The 25,001-nt window shown below is 48.2% G+C and overlaps 1 protein-coding gene across 2 annotated transcripts in view; it reads right to left on the bottom strand.

Annotated features, from left to right (window-relative positions):
* Positions 1–1,973: 1,973 nt before the first annotated feature.
* The window catches only part of ZNF274 (zinc finger protein 274), a 33,432-nt gene continuing 10,404 nt past the window's right edge, over positions 1,974–25,001 (bottom strand). Inside the window, exons 1-5 of one of the 2 annotated variants that reach the window (XM_012473205.3) lie at positions 11,382–11,939; positions 10,654–11,136; positions 7,599–7,711; positions 6,289–6,415; positions 1,974–5,833 (exon numbers count right to left, since the gene is read on the bottom strand). In XM_012473205.3, the coding sequence (XP_012328628.2) occupies positions 4,851–5,833; positions 6,289–6,415; positions 7,599–7,711; positions 10,654–11,077 (1,647 nt within the window). In that variant the 5' untranslated portion in view covers positions 11,078–11,136; positions 11,382–11,939 and the 3' untranslated portion in view covers positions 1,974–4,850. Of the gene's footprint in view, positions 5,834–6,288; positions 6,416–7,598; positions 7,712–10,653; positions 11,137–11,381; positions 11,940–25,001 lie in introns of those variants that run through there. The other variant, XM_012473204.3, reaches the window with a different exon arrangement.

The raw sequence follows: 25,001 nt of genomic DNA, 5'->3' as shown, positions 1-25,001 counted from the left end.
ACTATAGACGTGCCTGGCTAATGTTTGTATTTTTGGTAGAGAACGGGTTTCGCCAGGTTGCCTAGGCCGTTCTTGAATTCCTGACTTCAAGTGATCCACCCACCTTGCCCTCCCAAAATGTTGGAATTACAGGTGTGGGCGACTGTGCTGGGCCCTTAATCAACTGTATTTAACTCACGTTTGTTTTGGCAAGTAAATGACCAAAAGGCCCCACCCTCACCCCCTTTTTTTTTTGAGGCAAGATCTCCCTCTGCTGCCCAGTCTGGAGAGCAGCGGTATAACCATCACTGCAGCCGCCAACTCCTGGACTCAAGCCATCCTCCCAAGTAGCTGGGACTGCAGGTGTGTGCCACCATAAACAGATTTTTTCTTTTTCTTTTTTCCAGATATGGGGTCTTGCTGTGTTGCCCAGCTGGTCTCAAACTCCTGGGCTTAAGCGATTTACCCCTCTCAGGCTCCCAAAGTGCTGGGATTACAGGCCTGATCCACAGCGCCCAAGCCGAAAGACCACTTTTAAATCAGTTTATAAATTTTGAATTTTAATGCATGGATTAAAAAAATTATTCACCGGCCGTGTGTGGTGGCTCCCACCTGTAATCCCAGCACTTTGGGAGGCTGAGGTGGGCAGATTACGAGGTCAGGAGTTCAAGACCAGACTGGCCAACGTGGTGAAACCCGTCTCTACTAAAAAATACAAAAATTAGCTGGGCATGGTGGCTCGTGCCTGTAATGCCAGCTACTTGGGAGGCTGAGGTAGGAGAATTGCTTGAACGAGACCCAGGAGATGGAGGTTGCAGTGAGTTGAGAGCATGCCACTGCACTCCAGCCTGGGCTACACAGCGAGACTCCATCTCAAAAAAAAAAAAAAATTCAGCAAATAAGACTGAGGGTCCTGGATATGGCAAAACACAAGTTGGCGTGGTATGCATCTTGATATTCCCTGCCAGGCAAGCCTGGAGATGCTTGGTCCTGGCAGATCTCCTCACGTTTCTTCCAGGTTTCTGCTCAGGACACAGCGCGAGTGATGCGCAGCCCGACTCTTCAGCAAGCATCCGTGGCCAGGCCAGGTGGGTGAGGGCAGCAGGCTGGGTGTCTAGGAAAGGCAGGTGCTGGGCCATTTCCAAGGCAGGAAAGGGATGCCCCTCACCTGTGATTGAGGGCCAGGCAAGCACAACGCTTGTGCATCTGAGCCTGATGAGGAGACTATCAACCTCTCCCTATGGTCCCAATCCCCTGGGCGCCTGGGACCACCTGGCCCAGGAACCCTGGCGCTCTAGCCTGGGCTCTCACTGTTACTGGAAAGGCAGTCCCGTTCCAGACCTCTAGAGAGGGTTTGTGGATCTCACGCAAGAAATAATTCAAGTCCAGTCCATAAAGTGAAAGCAAGTTTATTAGGAACGTAAAGGAATAAAGAATGACTACTCCAGAGAGAGCAGCCCAGATGGCTTTTATGGTTATTTCTTGATGATACGCTAAACAAAGGGTGGATTATTCATTTCTCCCTTTTTAGACCATATAGGGTAACTTCCTGATGTTGCCAAGGCATTTCCAAACTGTCACGGCGCTGGTGGGAGAGGTCACTCTAGTGGCTGTCTTGGTGTTGGTGGGTTTGGGCCGGCTTCTTTACTGCAAGCTGTTTTATCAGCAAGGTGTTTTTTTGTTTTTGTTTTGCTTTTCGTTTTTTTTTTTTTTTGAGACGGAGTCTCGCTCTTGTTACCCAGGCTGGAGTGCAATGGCGCGATCTCGGCTCACCGCAACCTCCGCCTCCTGGGTTCAGGCAATTCTCCTGCCTCAGCCTCCTGAGTAGCTGGGACTACAGGCACGCGCCACCGTGCCCAGCTAATTTTTTTGTATTAGTAGAGACGGGGTTTCACAACGTTGACCAGGATGGTCTCGATCTCTCGACCTCGTGATCCACCCGCCTCGGCCTCCCAAAGTGCTGGGATTACAGGCTTGAGCCACCGCGCCCGGCCTTGCTTTTCGTTTTTGTTATTGAGACGGAGCCGGCCTTGATCTGTGACCAGCCTGGCGTGCAGTGGCCGGATCTCAGCTCACTGCAATCTCCACTTCCCGGGTTCAAGTGATTCCCCTGCCTCAGCCTCCCGAGTAGCTGGGACTACAGGTGCGCACCACCACGCCCGGCTTTTCTTTTGAATTTTAGTAGAGACGGGGTTTCGCCATGTTTGGCAGGATGGTCTCGATTTCCTCACCTGGTCATCCGCCCGCCTCGGCCTCCCAAAATGCTGGGATTACAGGTGTGAGCCACCCCGCCCGGCCTGTCAGCAAGGTTTTTATGACCCGTATCTTGTACAGACCTCCTATCTTACCCTGTGACTAAGAATGCCTTAACTTACTGGAAATGTAGACCAACCGGTCTCAGCCTTAGTTAACCAAGCCCCTATTCAAGATGCAATTGCTCTGGTTCCAAAGCCCCTGACACCACCCTTAGGCCAAGGACGGGGTCCCCAGGGGACAGGCGAGCCTCCACAGGTCCGGGGCCATTCCTCTCCGCAGGGGCCGCCGCCAGCCGCAGGGCGCCCTACTCCCGGGTGTAGCCAAGATAGCCCTAAGTCTGTTTCCACCAGGCGTGGCCGCGAACAGGCACAGGAACCGGCTGGAAGCGGTTTGGAGGAGGTGAGAATCTGGTTGGGGAAGACAAGGAACTAATAGGGCAGACGAGACGCTGATTGGATGAGACAGGTTGCTTGTTTGGCAAAGCGTGACTCTGACTGAGCAAGGCATGGCGCCGCTTGGGAGCGGTGCGGTGATTGGGTAGGTCTGTTGTGCGGGCTGCGCCGCGCGGTTTTTGGGGGCTTGTAGTTTCTAGTCTCCAGCGTGAAGCCGACCGTGGGCTCAGGGGAGGCACCGATTGTGTCCTGGTGCCCAAAGCTGACGGCAGTTACTACGCTTCGGGAGAGGCGGAACCAGCCTCCCAGAGCTGTGAGCTCAGCTGGGTCGCGACTCCGCCATTAACCCTTCCGCCAGCGTCCCCGCTTGTCGTCCTCCCTCGGGCCCTGGTCAGCCTCTCCCGGGCCTGCAGCCTTTGACGCACTTGGAGGTGGACACCTGGCCTTGGAAAGCCTCCAGGGAGCCGCTCCGTAGCCTGTGCAATGAGAATGACCCTCCTCGCTCAGACCCATGCTGGCTGTACCGAAATGCCCCGCACTTTCTTACAGCAGTGACAGAGAATCGTGATTTTTGAGGGAAAGGTAAAAATTATTTGCACAGCGTCAAATACCACAACCTCGAGTGCGGTTTTACACCTTAAGAAATTGTGGGCCGGGCGCCGTGGCTCAGGCCTGTAATCCCAGCACTTTGGGATGCCGAGGCGGGCGGATTGCCTGAAATCAGGAGTTCGAGACCAGTCTGGGCAACACGGTGAAACCCCGTCTCTACTAAAAATACAAAAAAATTAGCCAGGCCTGTTGGCGTGCACCTGTAGTTCCTGCTACTCGGGACGTTGGGGCAGAATTACAAGAATCCTTGTGAAATCACACTATTGGATAACAACTTCTGTATGGTCCACATGTCAGTGATTTTGTTTATGTTTTAGATGCACTGTAGTCCACGGAGGCATTTTATTTGTAAGCATTACATCCCTAGAAAAAGAATCCCAGGATTTTCTCTCTTGTGTATGTTTGTTTTTTGTTTGAGATGGACTCACACTGTTGCCCAGGCTGTAGCACAGTGGTGCATGCCTGTAGTTCCAGCTATTGGGAGGCTGAGGCAGGAGGATCCTTTGAGCCCAGGTAATTCGAGGCTACAGTAAGCTATGATAGGACCTCTGCACTCCAGCCTGGGTGACAGAGCAAGATTCTTTGTCAAAAAAAAAATATATATATATATATGAATATTCCCAGGAAGCCCCCACACTTGCCTGGGGTTTCAAGCCCTTTTGAGTGTCTTAGTTTTCCTTACCCTTCACCTATCCGTATCATGACAACATCCTAAGAAGCAGAAAAGATCCACTTATCCCTATTCACATTAGTATCATGTGACCAAGGTGCTGCAGCCTTGCACAGAATCTTCTAGAACTGATAATCTCCTTCCTTTTGTTTTAATGTTGCTTAAATATCAATCATCATTACTGTAGAAATACTTAAATAAGCAGTAAATATACAGGTTCTACTCAGAAATAGATCAATAGTTTATCCACATTCTCTTTTGATCCTTATTTATACACACAAATACTGTGGTACTGTAAATGTAATATCAGTGCAGATTATTAATTACCTGGCTTTTTAAACTTACTATGTAACATTTTCAGATTTTATTACTCTCACTTTTAATGACTAAATGAGTGAATAGACAATATAAACTGAATGGAAAATTATTTTTTCCAACTGATGTTAATAACTCCCCACTCGGCTGGGCGCAGTGGCTCACGCCTGTAATCCCAGCACTTTGGGAGGCCGAGGCGGGTGGATCACGAGGTCAAGAGATAGAGACCATCCTGGTCAACATGGTGAAACCCCGTCTCTACTAAAGATACAAAAAAATTAGCTGGGCATGGTGGCGTGTGCCTGTAATCCCAGCTACTCAGGAGGCTGAGGCAGGAGAATTGCCTGAACTCAGGAGGCGGAGGTTGCGGTGAGCCGAGATTGCGCCACTGCACTCCAGCCTGGGTAACAAGAGCGAAACTCCGTCTCAAAAAAAAAAACAAAACTCCCCACTCATTTTCTTATTTATTCATGATGTGCTGGGCAGTCTCTCCAGTTGTCCTTTGGTCTTGGGAATGTCCTCACTCAATACTTCCCTTTCACATTCAGTCCCAATTCACAAGCAGGCCTGTGCATGTTATATTGCAAGGTCGAGCTGAAAAAGCCGTGTTTCTTCAACTGACTTGAGGGTTATGACGTCGGCTGTTTCTTCTTTCGCTTTGTCCTATTGTGGGTTCTCTGGTGCCCAATAAGGTGTGAGCTCTGGGTGAAGGCCTTTCCACATTTGTTGCATGCATATGGGCGCTCCCCAGTGTGCGTCCTCTGATGTCTGATGAGGTGGGAGCTCTGGCGGAAGGCTTTTCCACAGTTCTGACACTTGTAGGGCTTAGCTCCAGTGTGAGTCCTCAGGTGCTGGGAGATGGCTGAGCGATCATTGAAGGTCCTCCCACACTCCTGACATTCAAATGGTCTCTCTCCAGAATGAACTCTCTGATGCTGTGTGAGGGAAGAGCTCTGAACAAATCCTTTCCCACAATCTTGACACACATAGGGCCTCTCTCCTGTATGGATTTTCTTATGCACAGAAAAGTATCTTGGGTTCCGGAATATTTTGCCACATTCACTGCATCGGCAAACTTGGCTCCCCTTGTGAATTCTTATAAACGTAATCTGTTTAGTACTCCGACTGAAGGTTTTCCTACAACCACTGCCTTCCCTGGCATTTTGCCTTTCACAGCTCTTCTGATGAATTTTTACTCGTGAATTACGTTTCAAGCTTTTAACCTGTGAGTCACGTTTGTGCAATCGCTTTCTAGGAGGAATTTTCTGGAGCAAAACTTGGTTGGTCTCAAGAGTACCACTGTTTGCCTGGGACTCAAGGTTGTCAATTTTCTGGAGCGAAACCTGGTTGGTGTCAAGAGCACCACTGTTTGCCTGGGACTCAGGGTTGTCAGAGTGTTTCTTCTGAGGGAGCTCTTTTTCCTGAGCAGACTCCACCTGTTTCAACCCTGTGTCTTGGACTTCCTGGACCCTACCCTGCAAGGGATCTTCTGATGTGGAGGACAGGGCACAATCCCTCGAGGATTCTTGCACTTTCAGGCTGGCAGCTGGTTCTTCCCCAGGAATGCCAGAATTTGAAGCTAACTGCTTATTTTCCAGTGTAGTCTCCCAACCTGAAAAAAAAAATCAAAAGATGTGGGTACCATAGTAGATGTGGTGGGATGGGTCCGAGAGCATGAAATGCATAATTAAGTTCAAAAGTCAGGATGTTTTTTTCCAAATAGAGTCATGCAACCTGAAGAGAGACTGAAAAGCAATGAAGCAGCAGGGAGGGGTGCACTGACTTTGGTGAACAAGGGACCGGGAGGGCAGGGAGTGTCCTCCAAGCTCTTTGAATTCCTGTTCTATCATACTGCCTCAGGGCAGACAGCAAATCACTTCTTCACTGGACCCAAGACTGCTTCTGGCCACCCAATGCCCCTACCCTTCCAGGTCTACAGTTCCACTTACAGCCTTTGGATGGAGCAAGGGAATGCCCAGTGTGGAGCCCAGAGAAGATGAACACCCCTGACTTGGGCTCCTATGGCCTACCAGCCCTGGGGTGGGTGAAGAGGGGACAGGGCCTTACCCACGGAGACCAGGTGCCCAAAGGTCTCCAGCATCACATCGCGGTACTCAGTCCTCTGTGTCGGGCCCAACAGCCCCCACTCCTCCCGGCTGAAGTCCACGGCCACATCCTGGAAGGTCACTGGCTCCTGTAACATCACACATGTGTCTGTGCTCAACAGGAGGGTCAGAGGGTTGTCATTGAAGGCAGAAGAAAGGCCAGCTGGGAGGTTCTGACAGAGCTCACTGTGCTAGGGACTCTCCTGCTTTGGGGATTTACTCAGAGACACCAACCCAGGGCCCACACGAGGTCTACTGGGTCGAAACCAAGGCCTGGGTTTCAGGCTGGGAGGCAGAGCCCTTGCTTCATAAAGAGCTACAAATGCAACAAGCAAACAACTCCATCCTAAGCATGGCTCTGTCCAGCTTGCCCAGTGCTGACATGTCCCCACCGCAGAGACTTCTCCATCTATTAATACTGTCTTCCCCCCGAGTGGAAATGACAACCAAGCCCTGCCTTTGTGGATGGGGCTGATCTGGGAGCGGGCAGCCACCCTGGCACAGCCACGACTGGCACTTTCTGGGGAGCTGACCAGGACTTTGGGAAGAAGGGGTTCCTCCAACCCTGCTTTGCCAGGATCTGGGAGGCATTTTGCTTACATGGGGCAGAATCTGTCTAAGAATAAAGGGGAGAATGCAGAGCCATGAAACAGGTTGGCCAGAGATTCTTCCCATCACCTGGGAGCACCTGGATGCAGCCTTGCCTAAAGCCTACTACAGAATACATGAGAGCCAATAAATTTACTTCTACCACTTGGGCCAGTATAAGCCACATGCAATGCAAACAGTTCTGACCAATGCCACATACATACCACTACCCCAGTGCTTAGTGCATCAGGACCAATCTTGTTTCATCCACACCCCAGCTCTGGGTTATTCTGAAGCAGATCCCAGATACCAAAAGAGCTACAAAGATTTCTGAAGGATGAGGGCTCTCTTGTTCTGACCTGGATGCATATGTGCCTGCCTGTGATGGTTCCATCTCTCAAGTCTCTATAAACACTTGGTCAGTCCCTTCCCTTTTGCTTCCTGCTTTTTCAACTCCCGGGTCACCATGGCTTATCTCCAGTGACGCCAGGGTAGCTGGAGGGCAGGGCTGCCCTTCACACTCAGATTGCTTCAGGGCCCAGCACAGACCTAAGAGCCCAGAATCTCAGAATGACCCAGCCTGTGGGAGGTCTTAGGAAAGCCCAGGGCAGAGTGGATGTCTCACGGGTGGGCCTGCCTCACAGGAGATGCTGTGACCAAAAAAGGGCGACACTCCCTGCTTACCTCAGGAAGCACTGTCACTGGGCAGATGGCTGCATCCTCCTGCTTCTCCTCCTGCTGGGCAGTGACCTTGAGGCAGCAGGCGGTGCCCTCGACAGGTTGTTCTGCAGGAAGCACTGAGAGAAGACACCAGCCAGAGGGGGTCAGCAGGTGTGGGGCCCCTTGGAAAGGGCGACGGTGGCCTCTCTGCAACTGTCAGGCCACTGCACACCCACATTGTACTACGGCTCCAAGACAGCCTCTGCTCCTGTCCTCCCTTCTCACCGGCTCAGCTCCCCTCCCGAGTGCCCACACCTGGATGAGCCCAGGATGGCTCACCCTCCAAGGGCCGCAGGGAACCAGTGTCCTCACTGCTGAGACCCTGGTCCCACTCCCTCCCTCTCCAAGGATGGCTGTGGGCCCCAGCCCCTCCTGTGAGGCTGCTGCCTCACACTGCCTCCTTAGAGTCAAAGCTCCCGTTTCTGGCCTCCAAGCCCTCCACCCTACCTATCTGGGCAACCTTTCCTTCCTCCCTGTCTCCTCCCACCTCATGAAGGGTGAGACGTTCCCTGGACCCACGACATGCAGCCATCTTGAAGTGAACATCACCAAGTCTCCTCCCAGCTAAGAAAACAACAGCTCCATCTAGCCCTATGGCCCCTCTAACCATGGCTCCTTCATGTCTAACCTTCCTCACATGACCCCACGTGGTCCACAGGCTTCCACAACGCTAATCCACCCCCATATGGGATGAACAAAGCCTATAGCCAGATGATTGGAGCCAACAGGTTTTAGTTGGAATATTTGGGAAAGAGAATCACATGCAGGGAGATAGCCTGCCCATGAATGAAGCCAGTGGAGGTCAGAAGAGGTAAGAATGGGAGACAGGACAAGTCTGGAGTACACTATTAGAGCTCCTGGGTCCAGCCCTGCCTGATGCTAGAGCATCCTGGAACTTTCTCAATAATTCTCCTTCTCCTTTGAGCCATTCTGTGCAAGGCTTTGTGGCAGTCACACCCAAGAGTCCCAGCTAGCACACTGATCACATAATGTGGGATCCTCAGGGTTCTCGGGAAGGCCTCTTCCCATTGTCTTCTGGGGCACTAATTTATTTCATTCATCCCTGAGGTTAAACACAGGCTGAATTCACTGATTTTCATCTCACTAATACCACAAGCATCTCCTTGGCACCTGACTAGTTTCCTGTTGGTGCTATAGTGAATTGCCAAAATGCTAGTGGCTCAGATTAATGCAAATGTATTACCTTATAGTTCTGGAAATGAGAAGTCTGGTTTGTGCCTCACTCGGTTAAAAGGAAGGTGTCAGCATGGCTATGTTCCTTTTGGAGGCTCCATGGGAGAATCCATGCCTTGCCTTTTCCAGCTTCTAGAGGTTGCCCCAAACACTTGGCTTATGGCTTCTTCCTCTATCACCTGCTTCTATCATTACATCTCCTCTGACCCTCCAGCCTCCCTCTCCTTAGGACTCCTGTGGTTACGTTAAATCCACCCAAATAATCCAGTGTATTTCTCCATTTCAAGATCCTTCAGTTAATTGTTGCTTCAGAAAGTCCCCTTTGTCATGTGAGACAACTTGTTCACAGGGTACAGGAGTCAGGACACAGACACCTTTGGGGCAATTATTCTGCCAAGTACAGCACCCCAGACTTGGGGCATCTGAAACAACTCATGCAAGTGCCTGCCCTGATGCCTCGGATACCCACATATCCAGGATGTCCTGACCTCTTAGAATGTCAACATCTCCCTTCAGGATACCTTCTCTTTCCCCTCAATTACAAACATCAACCAGTCAATCATTCATTCACATCAGAGTTATCTTCTAGGCACTCGTGAGTGTGGAAAATGGAGGTGAGCAATGCAGGAGCATGCATACTCTGTGAAACTCAGCCTGAAGAAGAAATCAAGTCTTGGAGTCTGACTCCCAAATACACACGCCATACGTGTACTCCCTCTGCAGTGTGTCATCACCATCACTCCTATGCAAGACACCACCCCATCAGAGGGCATGGGAATAGCTGCCTGTGTGTGTCCAGCCTCACCCCCGTCCCCTGTCCCCCATCCACCACACACACAGCCTGATTAATCTTTAAAGGTCAAATCCAATGGTGCCACCAATTTCTGAAACTCAGGGATCAAGTCCCACTGTTTTTGTTTTTGTTTTAGACACTTTTGTTTTTGTTCTGTTACCCAGGCTGGAGTTCAATGGCGAAATCTCGGCCCACTTAAACCTCCGCCTCCTGGGGTCAAGCAATTCTCCTCCCTCAGCCTCCTGAGATTACAGCCATGCACCACCACGTCTGGCTAATTTTTTGTATCTTTAGTAGAGACAGGGTTTCACCATGTTGGCCAGGCTGATCTTGAACTTGTGACCTCATGATCCACCTGCCTCAGCCTCCGAAAGTGCTGGGATTCCAGGCATGAGCCACTATGCCCGGCCAAGTCCCACTGTTTTAGAAGAACATTTTGCATTGCTTTAGGACGAAAGTCCCCATTGGCTGTGCCAGCTCCACCCTCTGCTCCCTTACATCACAGACACACAGTTTTTCTCCGGGTTTTGCATTTACTGTGATTCCTTCCATCTTGGCCCTTACATTCAGTGCTCTCCTCTGCACAGCCTATCTTTCCTGCCCCTTTCTTTACCCTGGCCAAGTTCTACTTGACACCAGGTGTCAGCTGCAGACCTTCATGAGCCTCACCATCACCTCAATCTCCTCCTAATCTCAGCATTGTTTTATGCATTCTCATTTGTCAAATCCCTATCTCCATGAGCTCAGTCGTCCTATCTTATCAAGTGCTAGAGGACTTGTGGTGCAGCACAAATGCCAGAGGGATGAAAATGAAGCACTTTATCTGTGTGCTTCCATCAGAAGCCCATGAAGGGGTACTTAAAGAATGCAGGGCCCTCAGGGACACATGGAGAACACGGATGTCCTTGGTCTGTATGGAGTGGGCACAGTGTTTCCCACAACCCTTCCAGGAAGCCTAGAGTTTTTATCTCCCCCACAGGGTCCTCCAAGACACCCTCATTAAGCTGTCCCTCTACCCACCCTTCTACTTACCTTCCTCTTCAGACATCCAGGTCACACCCTCTACCAGGGCCACCACCTCTTGGCAGTTCTCTGGGTGTTGTGATTCCACCCATGTCCGGAGCTTCACAGGCAGTGCACCTAGGAACTGCTCCAGCAGCAGCAGCTCCAGGATCTGCTCCTTGGAGCGTGCCTCAGGCTGTAGCCACTGGTGACACAGCTCTCGGAGCTGGTCTAGGGCCTCTTGGGGACCTGTCATGTCCTTATAACAGAACTGCCGGAACCTCTGACGAGCGGCCTCAGGGTCACCTGGATGCTTGACGAGTTGTTGGACCTGCTTACTGGGGGAATCTGGGTTCAGGTTTCCATCTTCAGCATACAGGGCCTGAATCTGGGCATTCCGGGGACCAGCCACCTCCTGGTTCAGTGTGAGGACCTCAACAACCTCAATGTTCATCAGGGGACTCTCAGCAGAAAGAGGATCCAATTTAGCGTCCAGCTGAAGCTCAGAATACTCTGTAAGGCAAAAGCAGAGCAAGACAAATGAGAACAAGCACATGAAAAGATGTTCAGCATCATTATTCACCAGGGAAATGCAAGTCAAAACCACAGTGGAATATACTTCACACTGCTAGGATGGCTATTACCAAAGATGGATGGTAACAAGAGAGATCACAATTTGTTTATACATTCCTCACACCCTATCTGCCTTTGATTCTCTCTATGGAACACAAGGGACCGTGGCTGGCTCCCTGCTATACCTGGCTTTGAGTCAACCTCTGCATGTCCTCATTTCGGTGGCCTAGTCTTTATTTCCACAACATACAATTCCGGCCCCACGTGGTTTGTTAGAACAAAACTGGAAAAACAGGTAGTGTTAGAACACGGTTCAAGAAAATCGTTTAAAACTCCCTTGTAAGCAGTAAAACCTGCACTAGTTTTAGTGTGATTATTACAACGCAGAAAAACTGTCGCAGCGCAGAAAATTGCTAGTGTGGAACAGCTGGGGCTGTCTCAAAAATAAAAAAGGATCCTTCAGGCCGGGCGCGGTGGCTCACACCTATAATCCCAGCACTCTGGGAGGCCCAGGCGAGTGGATCATGAGGTCAAGAGATCGAGAATCCTGGTAAACATGGTGAAACCCCGTCTCTACTAAGAAAAATTAGCTGGGCATGGTGGCACGCGCCTGTAGTCAGTCCCAGCTACTCAGGAGGCTGAGGCAGGAGAATTGTTTGAACCCAGTAGGAGGAAGTTGCGGTGAGTCGAGATCGCACCATTACACTCCAGCCTGGGAAATAAGAGCGAAACTCCATCTCAATAAATTAAAAAAAAAAAAAAAAAAGCATCTTTCCATGACCAGTGGCTGCCTTGCACCGGTCTGCTGGAACTAGACTGGCCTTGGCCTCCCAAAGCATCCGCTGAGTCCGTCATTGCGCACTCAGCGATCCGAGGCCACAACCATATGCGGACCCTTTTGCCCAGAATAGCACCGACCACACACACTCACCCCCCAGAACTGGAAAAGCGCTGTTACTTCCGGCCACGCCCAGAACTATGTAGTTATGAGAACTACAACTCCCAGACACAAGCTTCCGCCACCATTCTCCCCAGTGCCAGCTGACGGGGACTTACTTATCCTGGGTCTACAAGGGGCAACAGGGAAGCGAGGCAGGCAGCGCAGCAAGAGCTTCCACTCAAGCCCCACCTTCAAGTAGTTCTCCAGACCTCGCAGGCTGGGGGAGACTTTCCGCTGAGGCCACATCAGGCGGCTCCCTCCTCCTCCCCCTCCAGATCCTTGAGTACAAACCTTGGTCTGTCTGGGCTTCCAGTTTGCGCGCTGCAGAGGTTTGCCTGGAGGTGCCCACCACTGACAGGGGCCAGGGAGTCAGCCCCACGCTAGGTTCTGCCCAGGGCCAGTGGCCGCACCACCGCCCTGAAGCCCAGACCGACCTTCCAGCGAGGTGGAACAATCGTAGACCAGGACCGGAGCCACGCTTTCAATTTTCAGCCATTGCCAGTCTATGCTTGAAGTGATTTTTCTTGATAAGATTAATCAGCTACACCTGAGCACCTATTTCCAACCTCTTCCCCCAAATAAGCTTTTGAGTTATTTTCACTTTGGGGGATTGCCCCCTCCAGCTCCTGATCTATATCCTTTTTGTTCCTTAGGACTTCTGGGAACTTATTTCGCCCCAAGTAACTTTTCTTTACTTGAAAGCATAATTCATTTATTTTCTTTCAATTACATTTTTTCTTTTTTTTGAGATGGAGTTTCACTCTTGTTGCTCAGGATGGAGTGTAGTGGTGTGATCTTGGCTCACCACAACCTCTGCTTCCCAGTTTCAAGCGATTCTCCTGCCTCAGCCTCCCGAGTAGCTAGGATTACAAGCATGCTCCACCAAACCCAGCTAATTTTGTATTTTTGGCATAAACGGGGTTTCTCCATGTGGGTGAGGCTGGTCTCGAACTCCTGACCTCAGGTAATCCACCCACCTTGGCCTCCCAAATTGCTGGGCTCACACCACACTCGGCCCAATTACAGCTCTTAAGGCTTGAAATTTTACTTAGAAGCAGCTGGGGACAAGATTTACTGGAGGCCCAGCAGCACTGGACTAAGCACCTAGGACATGGAACATGCACCAACTGAATCTGTACTTCCTGGGGTCTCAGTGACAAACTGGCACTGAGCCACCAGCACTACTTTAGGTAATCATCATGGATGACACTTAAAAATCTTAATTCACAGCCAGGCGCGGTGGCTCAAGCCTATAAACCCAGCACTTTGGGAGGCCGAGGCAGGTGGATAACGAGGTCAAGAGATCGAGACCATCCTGGTCAACAAGGTGAAACCCCGTCTCTACTAAAAATACAAAAATTAGCTGGGCATGGTAGTGCACGCCTGTAGTCCCAGCTACTCGGGAGGCTGAGGCAGGAGAATTGCTTAAACCCAGGAGGCGGAGGCTGCGGTGAGCTGAGATGGCGCCATTGCACTCCAGCTTGGGTAACAAGAGCGGAACTCCATCTCAAAAAAAAAAAAAAAAGAAAAAAAAAAATCTTAATTCACACCAGGCACAGTGGCTCACGCCTGTAATCCCAGCACTTTGGGAGGCCGAGGCGGGTGGATCACGAGGTCAAGAGATCAAGACCATCCTGGCAAACATGGTGAAACCCCATCTCTACTAAAAAATACAAAAATTAGCTGGGCATGGTGGCGCGTGCCTGTAGTTCCAGCTACACGGGAGGCTGAGGCAGGAGAATTGTTTGAACCCGGGAGGCGGAAGTTGCAGTGAGCCGAGATGGCGCCATTGCACTCCAGCCTAGAGACAGAGTGAGACTCTGTCAAAAAAAAAAAAAAAAAAAAACTTAAAATTCACCATGTTATTTCATAAATTTCTAAAATTTTATTTCTGTATTCCTTAGTCAAGGGATTTCTTTTAGTCCCATAGCCTCTAGGAAAATAACTGCTGGATTCTTCCAGTCCACCTCACCCACTTCTAATATACTTACTTCCGCTTTAATCTTGATCATTAACCCATGAGGTCCTACACTCTGTTCTGTACAGTTATAAAGCACCTTTTGTGCGCTATGGAACCAAGAACACCACAGCGAACCAGACAGGCCACAAAACCAGAAAATGGTGGGGGAGTGATGGACTTACTGTATGCACCTCAGTCCCCCAAATCTCATCCCACAGACTTTCCCAAGACCTGTAAGGTAATCCTTACCACTGTCCATTCCAGGAAATTAACTGTTGCACTTCATGGAGGAGAAAATGAAAGCTCTTCAGTTCACCAGCAGGCAGAGCTGGAACTGGATTCTCATTCCACAGAAACGACTGACCCACCCGCTCATGTGGAGCTACATAATCCCTATCAGCTAGAAATCCAAATGGCTTTCAGCCCAGCAGCTGAATGAACCTGTGGCAATGTAGTCCCCTCACCTACAACTAATGGGTTGCAAAACAAATTCACTGAGGCTCAGGGCAAGGTACTTGATCAAGACGAATTAACTTCTTGAGCCTGGTGCTTTTTTTTTTGAGACGGAGTCTCACTCTGTCTCCAGGCTGGAGTGCAGTAGCACGATCTCAGCTCACTGCAACCTCCACCTCCCGATTTCAAGCGATTCTCCTGCTTCAGCCTCCTCAGTAGCTGGGATTACAGGCACACGCCACTATGCCCAGCTGATTTTTATATTTTTAGTAGAGGGGGGTTTCACCATGTTGGCCATCACAGTCTCTATCTCTTGACCTCGTGATCTGCCCCCCTCTGCTTCCCATGCTGGAATTACAGGCATGAGCCACCACGCCCGACAGAGACTGGGTTTCTTCACCCAAAGTGATTAAGTACCAAAGTCCAAGCATAGCATGCGGGTCTGATGGGAGCCGCTGCTTTTTCCCTTGACACTATTTTCTTCTCTCACTATTTCTTCCTCTCTGCTGCTTTTCTTCGAGCGTGAGAAACAGGCATTAGGCAGCTGTCTTCCTCACTGTGCTGTTTCCCAGTGAATGCTGATTAACCAGGTGTACCAGTCCAAAATAGAACTAACAGTAATGATCTTTTTAGCAGCTTACTGTGGGGGAGACGCAGAAGAGTACTTACCCTCAGCACCCGTAATCCCCAGGCACAGTACCCCGTCACTTTTCCTCTTTCTCCGGAAAGCTCTCAGCTTTCCTGCTCTTCTCCTCTCTCATCATTCCCTGTGCTGCCAAGCTCCCTGTTGGATTACCTTCTGCATCTGTCTCCTCCACTGGACCAGAGGCTGCCAACTGGGACTTGTGGATCTCAGACCCCAAAGCAGAGCCTAGAGGAGGATCTGCCAAGGGCTGCTGCTCATCTTTACATCACTCAGTTTTCGAATCAATGACAGTACTAACATTTCACAAAGGATGCCCACAGTCCCAGGAAGCAAATGTGCAACTCAAACACAAAAGAAATTCATGCTGGGACAGGCTAGGAATGCTGCCCAGGCTTACAGAGCAGTTCTGTATCCCTACCAAATCTCAGGTGGAAATGTGATGCTGTGTTGGAGGTGGGGCCTGCTGAATTTTCATGAATGGCTTAGCTGCAATCTCCTGGTAATAAGTTAATTCACAAGAGATCTGGTTATTGAAAAAAGTGTGGCCAGGCAAAGGGCTCACGCCTGTAATCCCAGCACCTTGGGAAGCTGAAGTAGGTGGATCGCTTTAGCCCAGGAGTTCTAGACCAGCCTGAGCAACATGGCAATACCCTTATCTCTACAAAAAATAAAATTAGCCAGGCATGGCGGCATACACCTGTTGTCTGTCTGCTCAAGGGGCTGAGATGGGAGAACTGCTTGAGCCCAGAAAGTCAAGGCTACAGTGGGTCATGATTACACCACTGCGTTCCTGCCTGGGTGACAAAGTTGAGATGCTGTCCCCCCGCCAAAAAAAAAAAAAGTTTGTGGCACTTTCTTCCCCTCTCTGGCTCCTGCTTTTGCCATATGATATGCCTGCTCCCAATATGCCTTCCACCATGAGTAAACGCTCTCTGAGGCCTCCCCAGAAGCTGAGCAGATGCCAGTGCCACCCTTCTACAGCCTGCAGAAATGTGAGCCAATTAAACCTTCATAAATAACCCAGTGTCAGTTATTTATAGCAATGTAAGAACAGCCTAACACAGTGGACAACAAAGAAGTTGGATTCCAAACCCTGTTATTTCATGCCCTTGACAGTAAAGGGGTCTTCGACAGCCACCATCTTACTTTTCCTAGAATATGGCTTTCATCCAGAGATCTAAATGTGCACCACCCACCTGCCTGGTATAGTCTTCCACAACATCTTCACCTGGTTCACCTTTCCCATTCAGCTCTGAGCTCAAATGCCACCTCAGATCCATCTTCCTGCTTAGTTCTAAACTACTGCCGCTTGTCCCCAGCATATCCCATTGTTTCCTTCTCTCTGCAGCACCAGTTACCACCTCAAAATATCTGATTCAACAATGTACTTCTCATGTCTCTCACCCTATCTAGAGCAGTGCTAATGGAACTTTCTATGGATAAGATGTTCTAGATCTGTACTGTCCCAACACAGTGGCACTAGCAGCAGAGGCAATGAGCAGCTGAAAGGTGCCCAGTGTGACTGAGGTACTGAAGGAAAAATATCATTTTATTTTTTTTGAGACGTAGTCTCCCTCTGTTGCCCAGGCCGGAGTGCAGCGGCACAATCTCGACTCACTGCAACCCCTGCCTCTCAGGTTCAAGTGATTCTCCTGCCTCAGCCTCCCAAGTAGCTGGGATTACAGGCACGTGCCACCACTCCTGGCTAATTTTTTGTATTTTTAGTGGAGACGGGGTTTCACCATGTTAGCCAGGATGGTCTAGATCTCCTGACCTTGTCATCTGCCCGCCTCAGCCTCCCAAAGTGCTGGGATCTCCTGACCTCGTGATCCGCCCACCTCAAAGTGATGGGATTACAGGCGTGAACGACCACACCCATCCAAAAAGTTCACTTTTGTTGATTTAATCAGCCATGCATGCTAGCTGTAGTCTGGAATGGATGTAGGCCAAATGAAAGCAAGTGTGAGACCTGCCCCGCTCATTGCTCTGATGTAGTCCTGGAACAGTACCTGGAATCCCGGCAAATGCTCAAGTAATATTTGCTGATTCAATACAACTTCTGTGTAACATAGAGCACACATGGTTTGCACCCCACTTGCTTCTTTTCAGCCAAGCCCTTGCCAGGGACTTGTATTTCTGGTGCCATGGTAAAATGGTTCCACTACCATTTCTCCAGAGGCTGATGGCTAGAATGACTTCAGGACTCAGGAAAAGTGCATCAGTACTTCTAACCTTTGTATGTCCTCAAAATAAGTTAATACCTCTATTTATTCAAGTCTTCCACACTCCAACACATACACCTTTCTTTAAATAGGTCCTGCTCGGCTAGGCACGGTGGCTCACGCTGAGGTGAGCAGATAACCTGAGGTCAGGGGTTCGAGACCAGCCTGACCAACATGGTGAAACCCCATCTCTACTAAAAATACAAAAAGTAGCCAGGTGTGGTGGTGTATGCCTGTAATCTCAGCTACTCAGGAGGCTGTGGCAGGAGAATCGCTTGAACCCGGAAGGCAAAGGTTGCTGTGAGCTGAGATTTTGCCACTGCACTTCAGGCTGGGCAATAAGAGCGAAACTCCTTCTCAAAAAATAAAAAAATCGCTGGGCGCGGTGGCTCACGCCTGTAATCCTAGCACTTTGGGAGGCCGAGGCGGGTGGACCACGAGGTCAAGAGATCGAGACCATCCTGGTCAACATGGTGAAACCCCGTCTCTACTAAAAATACAAAAAATTAGCTGGGCATGGTGGCGTGTGCCTGTAATCCCAGCTACTCAGGAGGCTGAGGCAGAAGAATTGCCTGAACCCAGGAAGCGGAGGTTGCGGTGAGCTGAGATAGCGCCATTGCACTCCAGCCTGGGTAACAAGAACGAAACTCTATCTCAAAAAAAAAAAAAAAAAAAAATCCAGTTCATTCCTTAATAATTTATTATTTGGTTCAACTTTTTAAAGGTATTAATATGTTTTGTATATTTGTGTCAAATTTGTTATTCCTGGTGTAACCAAAGCTTTTTCTTTTCCTCTCTTTTTTTTTTTTTTTGAGATGGAATCTTGCTCTGTAGCCCAGGCTGGAGTGCAGTGGTGCGATCTCTGCTCACTGCAACATCCGACTTCTGAGTTCAAGCAATTCTCAGGCCTCAGCCTCCCAAATTACAGGTGTGCACCATTATACCTGGCTAATTTTTTTGTATTTTTAGTAGACACAGGGTTTCACCATGTTACCCAGGCTGGTCTTGAACTTCCAGTCTCAAGTGATCAACTCGCCTTGGCCTCCCGAAGTACTGGGATTACAGGTGAGCCACTGTACCTGGGCAAGCTAAACTACTTCTGTGAATTTATTTTGTAATCTGTCAATTTGCTCAAGAGCTTTTTTTTAAAATTTATTTTCTTTGAGACAGAGTCGTGCTCTGTCACCCAGGCTGGAGTGCAATGGCACGATCTCGGCTCAGTGTAACCTCCGCCTCTTGTGTTCAAGCAATTCCCCTGCCCCAGCCTCCCAAGTAGCTTGTATTACAGGCACCCACCACCAGGCCCAGTATTTTTAAAAGGGATGGGGGGGTTTTGGCCAGGCTGGTCTCTGTGATCCACAAAGTCTCCCAAAGTTCTGGGATTACAGGCCTGAGCCACTGTGCCTAGCCAAATAGTATCATTTTAATAGTATTTCAGGTGTGTACCCCAGAAGGCATGGCTAATTTTTAAATTTTTTGTAGGGACCAAGTCTTGCTGTGCTGCCCAGGTTGGTCTCCAATTCCTGGGCTGCAGCAATTCTCCCACTTCAGCCTCCCAAGATGCTAAGATTAGAGGTGTGGGCCACTGCACCCAGCCCTGTCTTTAATGGGAAGTTAAAAAATCTCCACTGCTGGCCGGGCGCGGTGGCTCACGCCTGTAATCCCAGCACTTTGGGAGGCCGAGGCGGGTGGATCACGAGGTCAAGAGATCGAGATCATCCTGGTCAACATGGTGAAACCCCATCTCTACTAAAAATACAAAAAATTAGCTGGGCATGGTGGCGCATGCCTGTAATCCCAGCTACTCAGGAGGCTGAGGCAGAAGAATTGCCTGAACCCAGGAGGCGTAGGTTGCGGTGAGCCGAGATCACGCCATTGTATTCCAGCCTGGGTAACAAGAGCGAAACTCCGTCTCAAAAAAAAAAAAAAAAAAAATCTCCATTGCATATTCAGATGCAAGCTGTCAATTAGTTCTTAAAAAAGTTAATTTTAATATTTCTCCTAGGACTAAGTTTGGCAATTCGACACTTTTCCACAAATGCTTCCATTCTTTGTTTCTTTACTCCTACACTCAACAAATAATTACTGAGCACCTATAATGTGTGAGGAACTAGACTAGGAATTAGTGACGCAACAGGAAGGGGACAGCCCTTTCCATTCTATGAGCAAAGTTACGGGCAGCACCTAGAAAAGTTAATATAAAATTCCAAAGGGGTCTCTACATCTTTCCATTAATGACCAACAGACACACAACCAATTTGTACATTCATATTTGAATATGTATTGTCATTTTCAAACTTTTATCCTCATCTCTGTATTGTTCCAATTTTACTATATGTGAAACCAGAGCAAGCACACTTGAATTTTAAGAAATACTTTACATATATTTATGTATTAAAATACGTCATATATATTAAGTACACACATGCTGTTTCAAATTAGGACATCAAGAGGTGGCTCGTTCTTTTTAACAGCTGTACAAAGTACTGTAATAAAAACTAGATGGAAAATATCTGTAAAGAGTTTTTTTTCCCCTGTATAGGTTTCCTGGTTGCTTATTTATTTATTCTCTACTTACTCAAAGTAATTTTGGCATTTTGTCTACCCAGAAAATGAGCTCCTGGAAGATTTTTTTCTTCTCTACTTCTGATTCATTTATTTTCTCCTTAAAAAGCCATTGTTCTTCTTTCTAATAGGATTATTGAAGGTATTTTTCTTTCCTCAAAAACAGTCTGCTTCAAACGCTTAGTTCATTTGTTTTCCTTCTTAATTACTAGTTACAACATTTCAGGCTTTGAAATTATCCCTGAGTACAAGCCCTGGAACCCAGGGAGAGTGGTCCCCAGATAAGAAGACCACACTTTACAGAGGTCATAGAGATCAGATATGTGGGAGACGACACAGAATATAAAGTGTTCTTCAATAAAAGATCATAAAGCATGTGATTATTCCATTATACTGAATTCCAGCCAAATCATATTTGTCAGCCACTCAACATTCCAGATTCTCCACCTAGGTGCCAAGAAGTCTTCTTTGTGGTACTCTCAAGATTTTCCTTTACTCTCTTACCTACCCTTTAGTTTCAAAGCCTGGCCTTGTACTCAGTCTTCTCTTTGAAGACACATTCTTGTCTCTCGCAATTTCTTCAGACATCTATTCGCTCAGCAGTATCTGCTGGGCTTCTACTAATTCAGTCACTGTGTTAGCAAATGGGCACATACGGAAGTAAAAGATGCCTGCTGTCATCCATATTTTTAAATATTTGTTCTAGATGTTTAGGTCAGATAGTAAAGCAAATTAGAAGAGACAAGACTTGTTTCATACTACATTTATACATTTATGTTATCAAAGTTTTATGTAGGGTTTGCCTTCCCTATGACACAAAAAAACAGAATGAGACATTTTGGCCAGGCACGGTGGCTCACGCCTGTAATCTCAGCACTTTGGGAGGCTGAGGCGGGCAGATCATGAGGTCAAGAGATCGAGACCATCCTGGCCAACATGGTGAAACCTCGTCTCTACTAAAAAATACAAAAATTAGCTGGGTGGGGTGGCACGCACCTGTAGTGCCAGCTAATTGGGAGGCTGAGGCAGGAGAATCGCTTGAACCAAAGAGGTGGAGGTTGCAGTGAGCCGAGATCGTGCCACTGCACTCTAGCCTGGCGACAGAGTGAGACTGTCTCAAAAATAAAAAAATGGGATGAGACATTTTATTTTTATTATTCATGGGGTTCTTTCCAGTGTATATTTATTTTGTTGTCACATAAGGTGACAGTTAAGGCTGGTAATTTGTCTGCAAAGATTACATTCACAGGGTGGTTGCCCATATGAGTCCTCTGATGCTGAAAACAATGAGGACTCCTACTGAAGGGGTTCCCAAAACGTTATGCTCAGAGAGGGCTCCTTGTAGTGAGTTCTGGGATACCCAAAGCCTTTCCAACCGTATGCTCTTAGGTAATCTGTAGTACAACTTCTCTCATGCTGAATAAGAGAGCTACACATGAAATTACATTCTTTCCCACACCAATTACATTCTCATGGTTTTAGAAGTTCTTAGATATAATACTCAATGTAAGAACTTTTCCAGTATGAATTCTCTCAAGATAAGACTTTCCTCACATGATCATATTTCTGAGGTTTCTTCCTGGTGTGCGTTCTCAGATGTTGAAAAATTGATGAAAAAGACTTACTCCATTTGGGATGTTTGCGGGTTAATGTCCCATGGAAGAGGGAAAAGACAAGCTGAAAGTGAAGCTTTACACACTAAACACATTTACTCCATCTTGTTCTTGTTTAAAAGAATGGTATGCCATTGGTCGCTCTACAGCTTGTGTGGACCTCTCAAGCTATACAAAGAATGGAATCTCAAGAAGAAATTTGCTTTCTTCCTCCCAATAAAACACTCTCCTTTTCATCAGACTTATTCTTCAGACTCATGTTTGGTCTACGTTTCAAAAAGCTGCTGTTTTCATTTGTAGGACTCATTTCCTACTTTTCTTTTCTGCAGTGACAAGATCTCAGCTCACTGCAGCCTCCACCCTCCAGACTCAAGCCATTCTCCCACCTCAACTTCCCAAGTAGGTGGGACTAAAGGCACACGCCACCACACACGGCTCATTTTTCTATTTCATGTAGCAACAGGGTTTCGCCATGTTGCCCAGGTTGGTCAAACTCCTGAAATCAAATGACCCGCCCACTTTGGCTTCTCAAAGTGCTGGGATTACAGGCATGAGCCACTGCACCTGGCCCCTACTTAACTTCTTGACAAGTAAAAAATGTAAAATGCCCTGCAGAGTTTCCTAAATCATGACCTTCGTAACAGCCTCTTCCCTGCATCCCTTTCTTGATGAATACATCTATAATAGTTTATATCTCAAGGATTCCAACCGAGAGCCACACATATGGCAATGGTTTCTTGAAGGGATTAAGTGAGCGCTGAAGACTCAAGTGCCATCTAATTTACTTCCTGACATTTCTTTCTTATTTTTTTTTTTTTGAGACGGAGTTTCGCTCTTGTTACCCAGGCTGGAGTGCAATGGCGCGATCTCGGCTCACCGCAACCTCTGCCTCCTGGGTTCAGGCAATTCTCCTGCCTCAGCCTCCTGAGTAGCTGGGATTACAGGCACGCGCCACCATGCCCAGCTAATTCTTTGTATTTTTAGTAGAGACGGGGTTTCACCATGTTGACCAGGATGGTCTCATCTATTGACCTCGTGATCCACCCACCTCGGCCTCCCAAAGTGCTGGGATTACAGGCGTGGCCACTGCGCCCGGCCTATTTCCCGACATTTCTTAATGTGACAGCATTTGTCCTCATTCAGTGTCTTCCTGAGGATGAATGCCATTTGTCCTAGCATTTGATTCCCTTCTACTTAAATCAGGGGTCCTCAACTGCCAGGACATGGAATGGTACTGGGCTGCACAGCAGGAGGTGAGCTGCCGGCTAGTGAGCATTACCACCTGAGCCCCGCCTTCTGTTAGATCAGTCGTGGCATCAGATTCTCACAGGAGCATGAACCCTATTGCAAACCGCATGTGAGGGATCTAGGTTGCATGCTCCTTATGAGAATCTAACGTCTCATGATCTGAGGTCGAACAGTTTCATTTCAAAACCATCCCTTTCCACCCTGAGGTCTGTGGAAAAACTGTCTTTCACAAAACTGTTCCCTAGTGCCAAAAAGGTCGGGGACTGCTGACTTGACTCCCCTTCTTGCTAACATGGAAAGCCGGAGCAGCATACAGGGTGAGCTGTCAAAATGGCCCAAGTTTGCACTCAATACCAGTTCTGTGCATTAATGAGAGGCACAGCCACGCCAGTGTTGGGAGAAACAGACCACCCAGGGGACAGTTTTCTCATGTCACAGTAAAGCATTCCATTCTACACACCTATGACTTACACACAGGCGTTTTTATGTGCTGTGTGCATCTCCTTCTGAGGTCTAAATAGGTGCAATCGACTAAATCAGCAAACCTTTGCGTGTCTCTATGGTGTCTTCTCATTCGTCATGACAAGAATCAGTTAAGGCATGGGACAGTTTAAAAACTTCGATCAACACGAAAGCTACTGAATTATCCATGCTATTAGTATAAAGTTTTTCATTTTGTTTTGTTTTTGAGACAGAATCTCTCTTTTGCCCAGGCCGTGATACAGCAGCATGACCCTGGGTCACTGCACCTTCAACCTCCTGGGCTCAAGTAATCCTCTCATCTCAGTCTCCCACGTAGCGACGGCTACAGGCGTATGCCGCAACACTTGGTTTTTGGGTTGTTGCTTTTGTGGTACAGACAGAATTTCGCTTTGCTGCTGACACTGCTCCCAAGTAATCCTCCCACCTGGCCCTCTCAAAGTGCTGAGATTTTACAGGCCTGAGCAACTGTGCCCAGCCTATTGTAATCCTTTAAAATTATTTCAACATAAAAAGTAAAAAAAAAAAAAAAAAAACAGGCCAGCTGTGGTAGCTCACGCCTGTAATCCCAGCACTTTGGGAGGTACAGGTGGGAAAATCAGTTGAGGTCAGGAGTTCAAGATCACCCTGGCCAAAATGGTGAAACCCTGTCTCTACTAAAGTATCCAAATTATTAGCCAGGTGTGGTGGCAGGTGCCTGTAGTCCCAGCAACTCCGGACGATGAGGCAGGAGAATTTGATTGAACCTGGGAGGTTGAGGTTGGAGTGACGTGAGATGGGGCTACTGCACTTTAGCCTGGGTGACAGTGTGAGACCTTGCCTAAAAAAAAAAAAAAAAAAAAAAAAAAACACATAGAAAACACAAACCCCTTATTTCCTCTCCTCAGCACAGTCTAGTTCTTTACCAGACATGCCCACAGCCTTGGCTAATGCCAAAAACTCAGAAACAGTTTTTCTCCCTTATCCTGGAGAGAGAAAGGCTGTAGTATAGTGGTGCTATCACAGCTCACTGCAACGTCAACCTCCCAGGCTGAAGACATCCTCCTGCCTCCACACTCAGCTAATTGTTATTTTTATTTTTGTAGAGACCTGTATTCACCATCTTTCCCAGGCCAGTCTCAAACTCCTAGCCTCAAGTAATCCTCCAGCTTTGGAGTCCGAAAGTGATGGGGTTACAGGTGTGAGCCACCACACCTGGCCCTTTTTTCTTTTGAGACAGTCGCTTGCTGTGTTGTCTAGGCTGAAGGGCAGTGGTGCAATCACAGCTGAATGCAGCCTCAAACTCTCAAACTCAAAACAATTCTCTTGCCTCAGCTTCCCAGATAAGACTACAGGGATGTGCCACCATATCCACCTAATTATTTTTATTTTTAGTAGGGATGAGGTTGGGCTATGTTGGTCAGGCTGGTCTTGAACTCCTCAGCTCAAGTGATCCTCCCACCTTAGCCTCTGTAAGTACTGGCATTCCAGTCATGAGCCATCACACCAGGTACCTTTATCATATATATATATGTGTGTGTGTATATATATATATATATATATATATATTTTGAGATAGAGTTTCGCTCTTGCTGCCCAGGCTGGAGTGCAACGGTGCAATCTTGGCTCACTGCAACCTCCACCTCCCAGGTTAAAGTGATTCTCCAGCCTCAGCTTCCTGGGTAGGTGAGACTACAAG

This window comes from Aotus nancymaae, unplaced genomic scaffold (assembly GCF_030222135.1).
Source record: "Aotus nancymaae isolate 86718 unplaced genomic scaffold, 86718_ANA_hifiasm-v0.15.2.pri h1tg000069l, whole genome shotgun sequence".
Lineage (NCBI taxonomy): Eukaryota > Metazoa > Chordata > Mammalia > Primates > Aotidae > Aotus > Aotus nancymaae.
Note: the sequence above shows the minus strand (reverse complement) of the source record. Positions and strands in the feature narration are given on the sequence as shown.